Consider the following 17,622-nt stretch of genomic DNA (forward strand, 5'->3'; position numbering starts at 1 on the left):
TACGCTCAACGTGTAAGGACTTTTATAATAAATGCTGAGATTAGTCTTAGTTCCCTTTCACTAGCCTTATGGAATGCTAGCAAATACTTTTCAAACGTTGTAAAGAACAAACTGACTTTTCATTTGCTTTGCACATATTATGCAGTAAATACAGTATAATAAGCTAAAATAACAATCATACTATGCGACAAGCTGAAATTACAAATCATACAAATTATAAAAATATATAACTTAAAATGCTAAAGTATATGGGTAAACCACATCACGGCTATAAATGAAAGAACTTAGAAAAAATAAGGAAATGTTTTTTATCAACAGGAATTTTTAATGAATATCTTTAAGTTTAGAAACATTTTCGATGTACAATTCCAGGTCCAGACTCGTCGTATTCCTCCTTGGTCACCCACATGGCCTGGAAAGTCGAGAGGGAAGATAAGATAGAACCACCGATCCAGACGGAGTATTTCCTCTCAGGGGGAGCGATGATCTTAATCTTTATTGTCGCAGGAGCTAAGCTCGTGATTTCCTTCTGCATCCTGTCAGCTATACCTGGGTACATGGTGGTACCACCAGACATGACGGTGTTGGCGAAGAGATCCTTTCGTATGTCGATGTCGCATCTCATGATTGAGTTGTACACCGTCTCGTGGATGCCGACGGATTCCATACCCAGAAGCGACGGCTGGAAAAGGGCCTCTGGTGCCCTGAACCTCTCGTTGCCAATGGTGATGACCTGACCGTCAGGAAGCTCGTAGGATTTCTCCATGGTGGACGAGGAGGTTGCAGCCATCGCCATCTCACCCTCGAAGTCGAGAGCGACGTAGCAAAGCTTTTCCTTGATATCTCTGACTATCTCTCGTTCGGCTGTCGTGGTGAAGGAGTATCCCCTCTCCGTTAGGATCTTCATGAGATAAGCGGTCAAGTCACGGCCAGCCAAGTCGAGACGGAGGATAGCGTGGGGAAGAGCATAACCTTCGTAGATGGGGACAGTGTGGGTCACACCATCACCAGTATCGAGCACGATGCCGGTGGTACGGCCAGAGGCGTAGAGGGAAAGCACGGCCTGGATGGCGACGTACATAGCTGGAGTATTGAAAGATTCGAACATAATTTGAGTCATCTTTTCACGATTGGCTTTTGGGTTCAGAGGAGCCTCAGTGAGCAGGACGGGTGACTCTTCAGGAGCCACTCGAAGCTCATTGTAGAAGGTATGATGCCAAACTTTCTCCATGTCATCCCAATTGGTGATGATGCCATGCTCAATGGGGTACTTCAGGGTGAGGATGCCCCTCTTGCTCTGAGCTTCGTCTCCGACGTAGGCATCTTTATTTCCCATACCGACCATGACTCCCTGGTGACGAGGGCGGCCGACGATGGAGGGGAAGACGCATCGAGGGGCGTCGTCGCCACCGAAACCGGCTTTCACCATTCCAGAGCCATTGTCACAGACAAGGGCGCAGGCGTCTTCGTCACACATGGTTTATTACGGTATCTGGAAGGGAGGATATGAACATTTACTGCAGTGCTTCTCAATTACATTTCTTATATGTAGAGTCATCAATAAAAACATCTGATGTAGTTCTAGATACAAAATAACTCAATTATGAGAGGATCCGATTTATGAACTTTCCAAAGAAGAATGTTCACTTTACATACAGTAATGTAAACCCTACAGAATGTTTAGTAGCCCCAATGACGATGCGTGTTTATTGGAACCATACTCACGATCTCATGTATTCTCTATTTGAAAATTATCTTAAATGTAATTATAGCCAAGTCGATAACTTTTTTTTTAATTGATCCTACACTGAAAGATTTATTTAGACCAAATTGCTGTATCTTACAACTCTAGCACAAAACAGAAAGAGCTGGTAATGAATTGATGTTACTTAATTAGGATTTCGATGAGGGCAATTATATCAAGTGGTCTTGGTACACACACACACACACAAACACACACACACACACACACATGTATATATATATATATATATATATATATATATATATATATATATATATATATATATATATATATAATAGGCATGTACTTAATTACACATACACACACAAACATATATATATATATATATATATATATATATATATATATATATATATATATATATACACTGTATATATATATATATATGTACGTATGTATATATATGTGTGTAAGTGTGTTTATACGTATAAATATATGTTTCTGCGCGTCTGTGTTTATGCGTGTGTATATAATTGTGTTCTAAGGAATTTGATTACTATACTTGTACCGAAAAAGAAGAGGAATATGACCTATGTTCAATGCATAAATAATCTTTTACAAACATCTTCACTAATTCTGATGAACACTAGCCAAAATTCAAACGATCCGTGTTGTTTTGTCACAAAATCCCCTCTGGAATAATTCCACATTATCACTAATGAAATGATACTCCCTAATTTAAAAGAAAAAGTATAATATCTAACTTCGATTACTAGATTTATTTAAGTTTGTATGGGAAAAATATAGCTTGACACTTCGGTAAATATCAAGCTGAAAAATGGATACCAATCTCATCGGGAAAAACTTCATAAGTAGGAAAATTTTCCATATAAAATTCACTAATATTTCAAGTATTGTATGGTTTTTAGAACTGTCATATTATCAGTGATATAATATTGTATGAAAAGTAATTTAAATTTGAGATGAAAGTGCATATCATCAATCATGTTTTCATCCAGCATTTAGTTTTCTATGTTAGCTAGTTGAACTATTTTCGTTTTTTATTTCGGCTAAGATATGGGAATTGATATCAACTCTCTCTTTTTATTACGAGTGATAATTATCCTGAATTTTATTATACCTTCATTTTTCTCACAAATGCATCCATAAATATGTCTCTTTAATTGCAACAGTGGAAGAGAGGAAAATATTTTTGAACGACGCCAAGATAAACGACCACTGGACAGAGAACCGAGAGAAACAGGCAATTTTAAGGGGTGACATTTTAAAAGGAATTTATATCGTTTAGATAATTATCCGGTAAAACGCAATGAGAAATTTAGTAACAGAATCATTAATCCTCCGGGTTAACAGGCGTAGTGTTATGCTATTTTTGGAATTGCTCGGTGAAGCGTTTCATTTTAAAAGATATATTAACGTGTTTGTGAAATACTGCTCTCACCTTTTCTATAGTTTAGAAGGACTAGAGGAAAATATAATTTGATAGTCAAAGGAGCTCCAAACATTTGTTCTTTTTTTTTTATCAGCTCTTTGGAACCAGTACAGTCGTACATAAAATCCTTATGCATTTATATACTTGCAAGTAACTGACATATTGTGTCTGAGCAGCATTCGAATACTTGTCCATGTTCGAAGAAAATTTCAACCTACACATTAATATCTGATAAAATGTTTATAAACATATGTAGATCAACAACTATAATCTATATAAGAGTATAGTTCCTTTCCAATGTGAACACTTCCAATTTTTAGGGCAGTAATACTATGGACCTTTATGTTTTTTTTTTCTTTTTTTTTTTGGATAAAACACTAATAACCAAGTTAAAAAAGTAGAATAACTTATCCTTTAACATAAAGGATAAAATGAGTAGGAAATTTACATTTGACAGCTCAATAAAGTTTAAAGATCAGTCTCTTGCTAGGGAGGTTAGAGCATCATAAAAAACGTGACTGGGAATTGTCAAAAACTTTGGGGGAAAATTGCTATACAAAGGGTCACAAAGAACGCCCCCAAAACATAAATTGAAGAAAAAATATTGTTTTTGCATTGATCTACGTAACCTGTTGGTTATATTAAACTTTGGACCTTATTTCAAAGAAACTACCCAAAGCATAAACTACCTTAAACTAATGCTGATTATACACAATGTGTTCCCGTGTCAGGCATTACGTTGCTCTAAAAGAAGATCAATTTTTTTCAAGCTAAAGCTAAAAGCTAAATAAAAAAAAAATTCCAAACTCGCTCTCTGACAATCGGACAACTCAACATGTCTAGTCGAAAAGAAGATCGAGACTTGGGTCCTGAACCTTCCCTCACCCAAAGAGGTGTCATTGATTTGATATTCCTTTCACATCCATCTCTTTTATTCAGAAATTGACTATAGGACTATAGGAAATCTCTCTCTCTCTCTCTCTCTCTCTCTCTCTCTCTCTCTCTCTCTCTCTCTCTCTCTCTCTCTCTCAGCTGTATTGTTGGAATATATGGTGTAGATTAGGAAATCTGAAACCGTACTATATGAAAATTGCCGATTAAATTATATCAAACTGATTTTCCTATGTAAGAAATCATATCAGCTTTATCACAATCTCTCTCTCTCTCTCTCTCTCTCTCTCTCTCTCTCTCTCTCTCTCTCTCTCTCTCTCTCTCTCTCCATTATGCGTTCAAGTAAGTCTTTCCAAATTTCTAGTATCCGAAGGAATTTTACCACCAGGTGGAGAACTTCGGAATTAAATATAGTAGATGACTAAACAGTTCATCACGTTCGCTATCTCATTAATGAATGTATAACACTTGACCCTAATAGCATATCGATTGTTGCACTTACTATTCACTTTCTCATGTTGGTTAGGTTCTCGTTTTGGCTGCCTTTTAAATTTGACTAAATTCCAAAGGTTTTTATCGATCTAAACAGATTCCAGTCCGAGTTTTATCAATTTTATTTATCAAATTAGTCATCCTGTCGGCTACTTGTATTATTAGCAAATGTATTGCAGATATGTAACAACAATTTTGCAATTTTAGATATTTTGAAATATTTTCTTGACAAAAATATTTCATCTGACTTTTAATAACAGGTGATACCGTTAAAGTGATAACCAATAACCTTGTGGTTCTATTGTTAACTGGAGAAGAATAGTAATTTGTTTTTTAATACCCTTATTACATAGTATGTCTTCTATTCAATGACAAATGGTTATCATTTGGTTGCTGATTCTAAAGAATAAAGAACCATCTGAAGGTTTCACAAGATTAGAAACCAAACTATCCGTATAACAGTTCCCCTTGGTTTCAAAGCAAAGGATTTAACACAATAATCTATGCGTCACTTCTTTAAGCTCAGGATATTACACTTGACATGCGCAACGTCACACGTGACTCTTGTTACTTTTGTCTGTGAGGAGATACAGGAATTCTAAGTTTGTAATACATTTGGATTCATTATTATATGACAGCGTCGATGGCCATGACTATTGTAAAGGCGGATTGAATTAAAAAAGCAGTATTTCGCTTAATTACTAGCATGGATTTAAATTATTATCTAATTTTAACAAAATTGAGGGAGAAATTTAATTTTTTCAAGTCCTATTGAAACGAACTAACAACGTTCTACTATTTTCAAATTTCAGTATATTCGACACAATTGCGATAAGGTACTTATTAATATTTTTTTTATTCTGAATTTCCTCAATTATGACATAAGATGAAAAAAAATAACAATATTCATAAACGCACATTTCTGGTAAAATATCAATAAAACCTGGAGGATATTTCTATACTTTGGAGCGAGAATAATTTTCTTTAAAATCCTCAAAGATCACGATTCCAGTAATTGTATGACAAAGAAGAGCCACTCTTTTATAAAGGCAGATCAAAACTAAAAAATCACTCAAGACCGAGGGCACTAAATCGGACACTGTGTTAAACCAAAGCTGATATAAAACAGAATAGTCCCTCAGTTCGCAGGAACTCCGTAGAATCAAATCCACAGTCCTCTCTTCAAGTTCTGTTCACCTGTAAAATACTTTCCACCCGGTTTCTCTTCGACGCCACCTCCAGCGACTGCGACCGGAGGCAAATATACCGAGGCCTTTATAGTGTCATCGTCTGTCACCTGCTCGCTGTTATACTAATTATGAAATCCTGAATAAGGTGAGACGAAGATAGATTCACAGGTGTTTCCTTTTCCCTCGAGGTTTCCCTTGGATTGTTGCTACTACGGATGCTAAATATGGCCTCCGTTCGGCTCTGCCAAAAACTGGCGTTTCTGGTCTTATAATGTATGTATGGGATCTTTTTTCACCTCTTGAAAACTACAGTAGAATTCCCACCTTCAAGTTACTCTCTTTATTGCTTTGGGAGAGTGCTTCTTTGCGATGTCAAAATTTGGCCGCGAAGCAGTTTAGCAGCGTCACCGATTGTCGTGCAGATTGTTTACAACTATTTTGTCCCGATTTTATCTATCTATCTATCTATCTATCTATCTATCTATCTATCTATCTATATATATATATATATATATATATATATATATATATATATATATATATATATATATATATATATATATATATATCACTAAGCTGCAGGAAGGATCAGAAAAACGAAATTTTGACCTACCGTTTTTGTATTGACATACACCTCTTCAGGGCCAACTGGTACAAAATGCTAGGAACAGTTTCATAGTAACCTTTGCGACAGTAGTGAAAAAGAAAGATTACAATCACATAATAAGACCTATCACACAACTGTTTTAGCAATTACAGTTAGTTGAAAAATGACAATTGTTTAAATATTTTGTCTACAAGAAGTGTATCAAGTTTATACATTCCTGGGCTAATATTGATCAATTTTACACGGGTTTTCTTACATGATTCTATAATATTACGTTTTATTATGTCCTTACAATACAATATTTCTTTTCATCCTATCCAACAAATGGTATGATTACAATTATTCACATGTCGATATAAACCACTTTATATCGCATACATTGCATGCTTCAGCGATAGATCGTCACTATATATATATATATATATATATATATATATATATATATATATATATATATGTGTGTGTGTGTGTGTGTGTGTGTATATATATATATATATGAATATATATGAATATATATATATATATATATATATATATATATATATATATATATGAATATATATGAATATATATATACTGTATATATATATATATATATATATATATATATATATATATATATATATATATATATATATATATATATGTGTGTGTGTGTGTGTGTGTGTGTATGTGTGTGTGTGTGTGTTATATGACGCAAACAACGCAATATAAGCAAAAATAGAAAAACCTCTTAATTCACGAAAGCATGTCACAAAGCACTACCAAATCATCTTATCTGGCTCGATAATCAAATGAGAAATCCCGCATAATCTCACAGCTCCTTCTCAACCTTCAAGAATAATTTGTGTGATAAATATCTTCTATTTGCTTACTGAAGGTTATGGATCTCCTCTAGTCTGGAGATGGAGAATAAAGTATAATAATAGAAGTTATAACTCTGAGAAATATGTAATGAAATAATTTTGGTTGTTGTTATCGTTGTTGTCAGTTATTTGATTTTTCCCGTTTTTATGATATTGCATCTGAAAGTAAGGGAGTAATTTACAATGCTGATACGTGAGTGCTTTGAAATATACCTGGGGTCTTTTTGTTATTGTTATTGATGCTTTTTTTTTTCTTTTTTTTCCTTTTCAGTTCCTCTGAAGTCACGTATTCGACGGAAATTAAAGAAGCCGATTTGGGGAAGAGTAGACAGTAACAGCATATGGAGAGAAGAGATTTGGTGGATGAGGATGCCTTTAATAGAAGACATTGGAGAGGGCGCATCAGGCAACCGACCCCTTAATGTAGGGAAACAGTAAAAAAAAAAAAAAAAAAAAAAAAAAAAAAAAAAAAAAAAAAAAAAAAAAAAAAAAAAAAAAAAAAGACGGTAACTATATCTGGGAGAGAGCTTAGGGCATGGTCGAAAAGAAATAAACTATTAACTAGGGCTTAATAATGAAATAGAATAAAGCATTTGATATAAATATTCTTATAATGTGTTACGTTGTAGTCAGATGGTTTATTTATAGGGTTTTCGTGTTGATATTTCTGCCTTTCAAAATCAGGTAACAAGGCACCAGGCTGCTTTCTTAGTTATAGAAAATTACTATGATAATTATTATGTTTATCAGAGGGAGAAATTTTAGTTTTAGGATGATTATTATTATTTTGAAAATTAATAACAAATATAAGTTAAGCTGCTGCAAACACGGTAACAGGAAAACCTTGTTTTATTTTCTCAAATTCATCTAGACTAAAAACATACAAAAAGAAAGAAAAAAAGCATAATGATTAGGTACACTATATGTGTATTATATCGATAATATTTATCATTAACAATTATTCATAAATAACACTAATCAATGAAAATGAAAATTACATTGTTATGTGATATTCCAAACACTGGATATGGAACTCAAAGGTCCACTGCTTTTGATAATTCCTAGTATAAAGAAACACCCTTTCACATGGTGTAATTTCCTATTTTTCCATAGTTCTTGATTCATACAACCTGCCTCTTCAGAATTTTTTGAACCCACTGCAAAGTATTGCATCATCATATGACTTGAGAAGGCATGTGCATCGTAGTGTTTCTGCCAAAAAAATGAGATTTTACAAAAAAGAAAAAAAAAAAAAAAATAATAATAATAATAATAATAATAATAATAATAATAATAATAATAATAATAATAATAATAATAATAATAATAATTCATGAAAATGGCTCGTAAATGATTGTCATCGTTAAGAAATTTCCATGACGACTAGACAGTAGTTACATTTGAAAATAATAAAAAGGTTGCAATTAAAAGAAAAGCTTTATATACAGCTCCTGGTCAAATAAGCCTATGTTAATGAAAGGAATACGATTGAAACACCTTAATTAAAACCTTTATACGTTCTATTCAAGATAAGTGGAGGCTTCAATAATGAAGAGAATTAGGTTATACATGCATAAACAGTTTATATATGCCTTATATGTATGTATATATATATATATATATATATATATATATATATATATATATATAGAGAGAGAGAGAGAGAGAGAGAGAGAGAGAGAGAGAGAGAGAGAGAGAGAGAGAGAGAGAGAGAGAGAGAGAGAGAGAGAGAGAGAGAGACAGTATATATATATATATATATATATATATATATATATATATATATATATATATATATATATATATGTATGTATATATATACAAAATATTTATATATATAATATATATATATATATATATATATATATATATATATATATATAAAGTATATCTATAAACTCGTGAGTGTCACTGATAGTGTGATAGTGCTATTTATAGCATAGAACAAAGGGCAAAGGAGCATAAATGCTTTATCACGTGTTAGTCATTTTGTATAAAAAGCAAAACTTTACGCTCATTACATTTCTTGGGAATTATAAATTTAAGTTTCCCGAAATAGCTCTGGTTATAAGACTCCACTTGAAAGAGAGAGAGAGAGAGAGAGAGAGGAGAGAGAGAGAGAGAGAGAGAGAGAGAGAGAGAGAGAGAGAGAGAGAGAGAGAGGTAATACCTCTAAACTCTACACCGGCGCCTCACACGTCACAGCGATGTTTTTAATCAGCTGTTAGACCTAGTAGACAAGACTGCTCCTTTGTCATGAGAAGCGGATGCTGTTAGTCTTAATCAGAGAGATGAATGGTTTAATTTTGATATAACACGATTATCATCATCCAAGTAAAATTTCACGCTTTGATAAGATATGGTGCGAAGGATGAGATTTCAACTCGGCTTGATCATTTTTAATTTAGTATGATATGAATAATTAACCAGATTAGCAAAAAGTGCCTGATGAAATTTAGGGTTTTGACACTGAGCAAGTTTTAGTCTAGCTATATGACAGATTTTTTTTTATTTGGGATTTAATTCTTCGTCTAACATACAATTCCTATAGTCCATTTCTTTTAGCGATGCAGAATTGCACCGACTCGCAGCGGTGCCCTTTTAGCTCGGAAAAGTTTCCGGATCGCTGATTGGTTGGACAAGATAATTCTAACCAATCAGCGATCAGGAAACTTTTCCGAGCTAAAAGGGCACCGCCGCGAGTCGGTGCAAATATGCATCGCTAAAAGAAATGGACTATAGTCATCTGAAGACTTCTTTCTGGGCGCCTATGAAAAGCAAATTTTGATTTAATCTATAAGAAAGTTAACAAACACGTTTTCCAAGTCTTTATTTGATGCTAGTTTAATATAATAGTTCTTTCAAGTAAATACCAATATAATTCCAAAATCTTGATTTGAAGTTGATGATACATAATCAGGTTTCGAGCCTATGACAAGTCTTAATAAACTTGAGTCAACTTACTGATTTCTCAGTTGAGGCTTGAGCCTTGTTGCATGAAGTTTTGAAGTTGTTGTTCAAGGCTTTCAGGGTTCCTTATAAAGTAATTAAATCATGTCATAAGAGATATAACAGTTAAATTATTGTAAATCAAAGTTAAGTATAAATAGAATGAAAATAAAATCTAACAACCGAATCGCTCGTAGTTTATTTAAGAAAACAATTACTCCTTATAACAAGTTTTCTTTCCTGGAAGATTCGCGTTACAAGTCATTGTAAAAGATTTCATATGCTATGAAATACTACAACAGCCTCAGGTCGGTAATATTTATTCTAGTAAATTCAAACCCTTTTGTATAACGGCAGCTTCTAGATTAGATCTTATCTTAAAGGTAAAGGTAAAGGAGTCTGGTTTCAGTTTCATTTTCATCAGAATAGATGTTCACCAGACCGTCAACCGAGCAAGCCTAACACCCCACTGTAGTGCCCAACAACAGCAGTGGCCTCCTCAGTAAACGCTTAAGCTCACGGTCCTGGGCTGGGATCGACCTGCTGCCATGCGAATGCTAAGCGAACACGTTACCTTTATACTAGCCAGGAAGCTATTGGTAATTTTAAGGAGCTAAGGACGAGTTTGGGTTAATTAGAGCAAAACTTTGATATAAAAAATACCACGTAATTCTTGATAAATCATTACTACGTTTCAACGGATTAATATGAAATATTGACAAATCAAGATTACATTTCAACAAGCAAAGACTAAATTTTGTCGAACTAAAATAAGATTTTGATTGGTTAAGAATAACTGGTAACGAGTGCGAACTAGATTCGAGGACATGGAACTATTCTTTAATTATGTCCCAAATTCGAGAAACGCCAATTCAATATATTGTGCTCAAATTATCTATCTAAGCACTGCTTTGAGATAGATTGAAATTACCTAGAATTTTAATTCATATGCTTTAATTTCATATGCATTTTACAGCACATAATATCCTTAGAAAATGTCAGAGAGAGAGAGAGAGAGAGAGAGAGAGAGAGAGAGAGAGAGAGAGAGAGAGAGAGAGAGAGAGAGAGAGAGAGAGAGAAATTGGCATTCTTATAATACTAAAGACTCTTAAGAGAATCAACAAAGTTAATTCCATCATCCTTAATTAACTTGTTTTGTTCCATTATCCTCCATAAGAACGATTAATTGAATATCCTTCATAAGGAAAATATAAACATATGAAAGCAAGTGGACAGCTGGTTTCGTATGATCTCTTAACAAAGATAAAAAGGAAGATATGGGATATGAACCTTCATTGTTGCTTCTAAAGCAGACAAAAGTGATATATCCTATAGTTTTCTTAGAAGGAATGGCGCCATTAAACTTCAAATTACTTTTTCAGAGGGATTAAGGCTTGATTTATTTAAAGCGAATTGGCGCTAAATTATGATTTTCCAATAGTGTAATAATACATTAAATGATTCTAAAAAATTTCTAATCATTTTATTTACTGTTAGGTTTCATATTGTCCCATTCACTCTACAAAGAAACTACGTAAACTTTCATTATTGAAATTACTTATAATACCAAATCAATGGGAGAGGATCATTTTATTATTATTATAATAATAATAATAATAATAATAATAATAATAATAATAATAATAATAATTTTAATAATTTTAATTATAATAATTTCAATAATTTTAATTCCTACATTGCTGTAAAGATTTAAGCCAGGCTTCTCTTTTTCTAACATTCTCAAATGGTGATCAATTACTAGAATCCGTTATTGCTGCGAGTGTAAAGCGAATGAGTGAAAGATTGAATCACAAAACTCAGGTTTCAGAAATGAAAAAGCATTTAAATAAGCAATACATATAATTTTGGACTCATTTTGAATCTAAAATGGCAAAATCTGATTACATTGGAGAAGTTCATAACTATTTTTGGCTTTTAATTACTTGGTTTGAGAAATACACGATCTTCTTCTCGTTAAATATCGCGAAAAATGGCATGACACTAGCTAATGATGGATAAAAGTAACCAATACACACACAAATACAAACATATTTTTTTTTTGAGGTAATAGTTCTAATGACAAGGTCATATATCGAAATAATTTGATGAAAGATAGTCTTCTTTATATATAATAAAACGCCATCTTATCAAAAAAAATTTCTCTTAATGATCGATTACTTTCAATATAGCTCATTTTTATATCTTAGAGTGGATTGTTAAATTTGAACTTGCAGATCTTTTTTTTCATACTTTAGGAGCCATCATTTTAATTTCGTTCTTGAAAACTAACTTTCCTATTTCAGGATGGTGTTTTTTTTTTTTTTTCAGACAGGAGTATATCTTATCGACAAATTATTATTGTGGGATTTTAATTTGTTTGAGGTCTCGTAAAATCCTTTGTGAGAAAACCCCTTGTAGGAAGCAATTCTCTAATTAATTCATCCAATTAAATCCTTATCATAAAACAAGATAATCAAACTGATGAGATGACTTTTAAAGAATGGAATTCTTAGGTAGTCATCAAAGACTCAAATTAAGATTTAAAAAGATGCTACTAATTTGAGTAAAAATAAAAAGAATACCATATAAAAACTACTAAATAATAACAAAAGCAAGAAAACTCTAAGTTTATTATTAAAAAACTATAAAGAAGAGATATCCCAAAGATAACAAACTTAAATGAGAAATAACACTAATTATTTTCTATTTTCATATTTTTTACCGCTGTTAATCTCATCAAAGTTACAAAGGCTACTATTCTTCGTAGTTGTTTAGGATTTGAGAATTTGTAAGTACTTGTGATAAATTTTGGGTCGAAGTTAAAACAAAATTAATATATTTCTACATCAAAACAGACTATCTTCCATATAACTTGCTATTACAAAGACGATTTCTCAACGGGTTTCTTGGGTTTCTTTGACTAGTTATTGAAGAATTCCTATTTAATAGAACTTTAGAATTATATAGTATAAAAATACTTAGCTGTGACGGAGTTTATCTGATAAACTTCATTAGCTGACTCTCATCTTAATTTGTTGGACTAAATAAAATAGAGATAAAATCTATGATAGATAAAAATTAGATTTAATGTATACTTCTTAAGAATTTTAAAATCTTAAAAAACAAAATTTCTCAAATTACTATTAAATGTCAGATAAGGTCTTATGACAAATTTATAAATATGTGTATAATACTTTGCATTCATAAAAATATATGCCTTATGCTTAAAATCCTGTCACACTCTCTACACATGGAAATTATCTCATGAGGTGTACACATTAAAACACCATGGGTCAATCTTGTATGACCAAGACGCATTCATGCTAAAATTACCTAATTTTTACTTCTGGGCAGGATGTAGAAAAGCAACTCCGTCACATAGAGCAAGAAACAACAGACAGATGTCAAAATCTAAACAATGAAAAAATACTCCTTTTAGATACCTTTTCTGAAAGAGTAACCGCACTTCTATATCACGAACAATGAAAATAAGAACATTCTGATTGAGTTTGCTGTACTATGACTTGTTTTCCTTTTATTCATCTGTAAGACAACTGTCTGGTATATTAAAGATATGTAGTATTGACTCTAGGATGTGGGCCAAATTAATATCGGCATCAGGATATTACAAGTTAGCAAATTGTCACATAAATATTTTTATTTGGGCATGTGATCCTCTGACACTGAACTGGGTACCTGACATTCAGTATTCTATTTAACCTAACGATTACAGTTACTAATTTCTTTCCTTTTATGGCTTTATCGATATAATTTGTCCGCAAAGATCCAAAAACAAGAGCCTTCATATTACCAATGAGGAAGAAGTATATCCAAATAAATTATATTTCCCAAGGTTTCGGGGGTCAAAATCTTCGAGTGCAAATGGAAATCTCCACAGGTCACAAAGTTATATACTTTCAAAACCAATTTCAATAAGAAATTGATAATAGCTACACTGTTAAAAGAAACCGTAATTTTATTCGGAAATTCTCCGTACAAATATACTGTTCTCAGCTGTATTTCAGTAAAATACAGGGCGACCGTAATTTTACCACACTTTATTCTTATATTTTAGGGGTTGGTGTCCGTAATATCGCTCCTTTACGTCAATATATCAGTTTTTAAAACGGTAAAAATCCTGGAATAAATATTGCCAGGCATTTGCCGCTTTTTTAATGCAAATGTTTGACAGCGAATCCAGGTTTCCTAAGGCTGTTGGCAACTACAAACCTGAAATTTTCTATATGACAGATAAAAGCCCATAAACTTCAGATTGTTTTAAATCTCATTATATTTCAGATAACATCCCCATCATATAGGATGGCTATGGTCCTGTAAGAAACCTTAAGCCATAAACACCTATGGGTATTCTCCAAAGTCCTAAATTGAATACCTTGAAATCCCCAAAACCACCAAACCTGATGAACATATATAGCATTCTTGGATACAGACTACCTATTTATTAATGTTCCAGTTAAGAAAAATATTTATATCATCTTCAATAATGTCTGCAGCTCTGAAATGGATTTCCTAACGACTGTAAAGTTGATGTTAGTGGCTTGTAAAATGGAAGCCCCTTTCCTTTCACATAGAGGAGAGCTATTTTGACAATGGGATCACACCCTTGGAGTTCTCTTTGTTAATATTTACATGACCACTGGAGAGATGAGAACACTAAGTCGCCACAAGAAGCCAAGAAATTGTGTAAAATACATGGATGATATCTGTGTCGCTACCAAATAGCCAACGATACAAAGTTAGTATTCAGTGCCCCAGAAGACAATTCGGTCCTTAACTTTACATTTCATGACAGCAAATACAATACCCCTCTATTTCTTGATGTCCTCGTTGAGAAAACAGCAGTTACATCTGTCTAAACTAAAGGTATAAATATGTGGTGCTGCCTTAATTCTAGAGGAGAGAGATCACACTCAAACAAAATGTCTAGGTTTTTAGGACTACATCTGAAGAGCCTTTTGCTACTGTAGCACCTGGAAAATGATTCGTTCAGAACTGGAACGTGGGGAACAAATGTTAAAAAATAATGAATAGTCCGGCAACGTGATTGAGAAAAAGTTAAGGAAAAAAAGCTGCCATTTTAAATAAAACCCCCAAAACACAAGAAAAATCATACCACAGCAATAATAATTTACTTCGATTTTGAATGCAAGACAGCATACATACAAGAGGCAAAGGCAGTTCAGAAGATAATCACCAATGGAATAAGATTTAAGACGGTATGCAGGAAGGTATTACTTCGAGTTTTTACAGCCACCCCTACCTGACAGTCACAAGTGTGATAAAGACTAATACCGTCCTAAGGGTATCCGAGGAATCGATAATGTAACACGATTTACAAATTTGCATTTTCGGAGGAGGTTTGCAAACATCTCGAATTGAACTATGTTAGGCATACGATGATGACCCCAAGGACATGGCTTAAAGCCCATCGCAGCAATTGGACAGAACTCCAATATTTTGTGGATGACATAATAAGAAAACACCACTGAATGACCTCATCAGAGACACAAAGGTTATTCACCAGAGTGATGGGTATGAGCAGCTTGTGGTTGCAGAATCAGTGACAGCTGACAGCTTTCATGAAACATCAAAATGTCTTCGGAAAATATTCTGCCTTCCAAAGGAAGAAATTTCGCTGAAAGGAACTAAGACTTTTTTTATAACCAAAAGATTTTGTCTTCCGAAACTTCAATAAAAAATATGTGTATATATATATATATATATATATATATATATATATATATATATATATATATATATATATATATATATATAAATATATATATATATATATAATATATATATATATATATATATATATATATATATATATATATATATATATATATATATATATATAAGGCAATTACCTTAAATTTTCCGGCAGGAATTTTCGTAAATATTTAGTTCCTGCTAAAAATACGTTCACGCCATTAAATCATTCGTGTTTCATGAGAATTGCATCAAAGAGAATGTGTCCCAAAACAAAGTGTGTATGCACTTATACGTAAACTATGCTTTAACTTTATGAAAGCTTAGCAGTTTATGGTGCTTTACAGTGATTTATAATCTTCAGTTTTTTCTCAAGTTTACAATCCTGAGAAAGTCGTTAATTCCCTTAACCACCTGTTATTTGGAAATCTGCCAGAGCAACAGGTGTCGGTAAGTAAATGTGGGTTGTTTGGTGCGTAGACTTAATTTGCTTATTTTTAATCCTTTTCTTTACATTTCATTTCTTATGTTGAGCAAATTATAATTGTTGGCTCATTTTAGAGGGTTTATAGTGGGTTACCATAATGTTTTCACATCTTATGGGCTTATTAAATCTTCTGGTCGACATATAAATGTAACAAAAGGAGGAAAGAAACCAACCTTATTGTATGGTAATGGAAATACAAACCTAAACGAAAATAACATACCCTAATATTAGTGTGTTTACTTCATGCAAGGTATAGTAATTTTACTATTCTCAACCTATACTTCTCTATAAGATTATTATATTAGAATGTAACAGCTTTCATCCTTTCCGAATTACCTCTCTTTTTAATAACTTTTTTATGATTACCTCTAGTCAGCGAATCTATGAGTATTCGCAAACTTAAAAACATGTTAATATAAAGCTATTTTCTTTCTATTCCTCAATTGCATTACTTACTTACAACTTTAAATGAAGAATCCAATTGACGAAAAAGGGCCTCAGCTGATTCAGTGAGATCTGAACTGTAATAAATTTACCGATAAATATGATTCTATAGTTGTGCTCTAAACTAAGAGCAAACGAGTTTTACATAAAATCTTTCAAACCATTACTAATGATTGCATTTAACTACTGTATATTCTGCTGCCCGTTATTGGTGATTTATTATTGGTGAGAGAGAGAGAGAGAGAGAGAGAGAGAGAGAGAGAGAGAGAGAGAGAATTTCTTGTGTGATTAAGCATAAAGGATGAAATGCATTGTTTACTGAAAACCCAATCTTTGTAATTGGCATAATTCTAGTCATGTCATTTTGGCATAGGAACCAGAAGATGTTAGAACTCATAATATACGTTACAAGTTGAGAAATATAAGCATTACATCATTAAAATGTGAGACTCTCTTATCAATCTTTTATAAATTCAGGTACAACACACACACACACACACACACACACACACACATATATATATATATATATATATAGTGAACCTATCCATTTCCTCAAGATGGTGGGACCAGAGGATTTTAGGATTATTGTTCAATCCCTTTCTTTTGTCTTACTAATCTTTACTAATCTGTTTACTCTTTGCTTCTTTCTTCTTCCCCTTAATTCTATGCACATAATTGTTTTTTACCATCTCATCCTCTTTCCTTTATCTACTGTTGTCTATGCTTCCCTTCCTTCTGGATCCTCTTTTTCAAAATCTTTCCACAGATTAATTCCTGTTCTTTTTTTATCTACCCTTCTTCG

The 17,622-nt window shown here is 32.7% G+C and overlaps 2 protein-coding genes across 2 annotated transcripts in view; both read right to left on the minus strand.

Annotated features, from left to right (window-relative positions):
* The window catches only part of LOC137653644 (actin-1-like), a 6,294-nt gene extending 416 nt beyond the window's left edge, over nt 1-5,878 (minus strand). Inside the window, exons 1-2 of the mRNA XM_068387218.1 lie at nt 5,739-5,878; nt 1-1,492 (exon numbers count right to left, since the gene is read on the minus strand). The exon at nt 1-1,492 is cut by the window's left edge and continues 416 nt beyond it. Of these exons, the coding sequence (XP_068243319.1) occupies nt 344-1,477 (1,134 nt within the window). The 5' untranslated portion in view covers nt 1,478-1,492; nt 5,739-5,878 and the 3' untranslated portion in view covers nt 1-343. The remainder of the gene's footprint in view (nt 1,493-5,738) is intronic.
* The window catches only part of LOC137653653 (actin-5, muscle-specific), a 181,839-nt gene that overhangs the window by 10,778 nt on the left and 153,439 nt on the right, over nt 1-17,622 (minus strand). The window lies entirely within an intron of this gene.

This window comes from Palaemon carinicauda, chromosome 14, assembly GCF_036898095.1.
Source record: "Palaemon carinicauda isolate YSFRI2023 chromosome 14, ASM3689809v2, whole genome shotgun sequence".
NCBI classification, from domain to species: domain Eukaryota; kingdom Metazoa; phylum Arthropoda; class Malacostraca; order Decapoda; family Palaemonidae; genus Palaemon; species Palaemon carinicauda.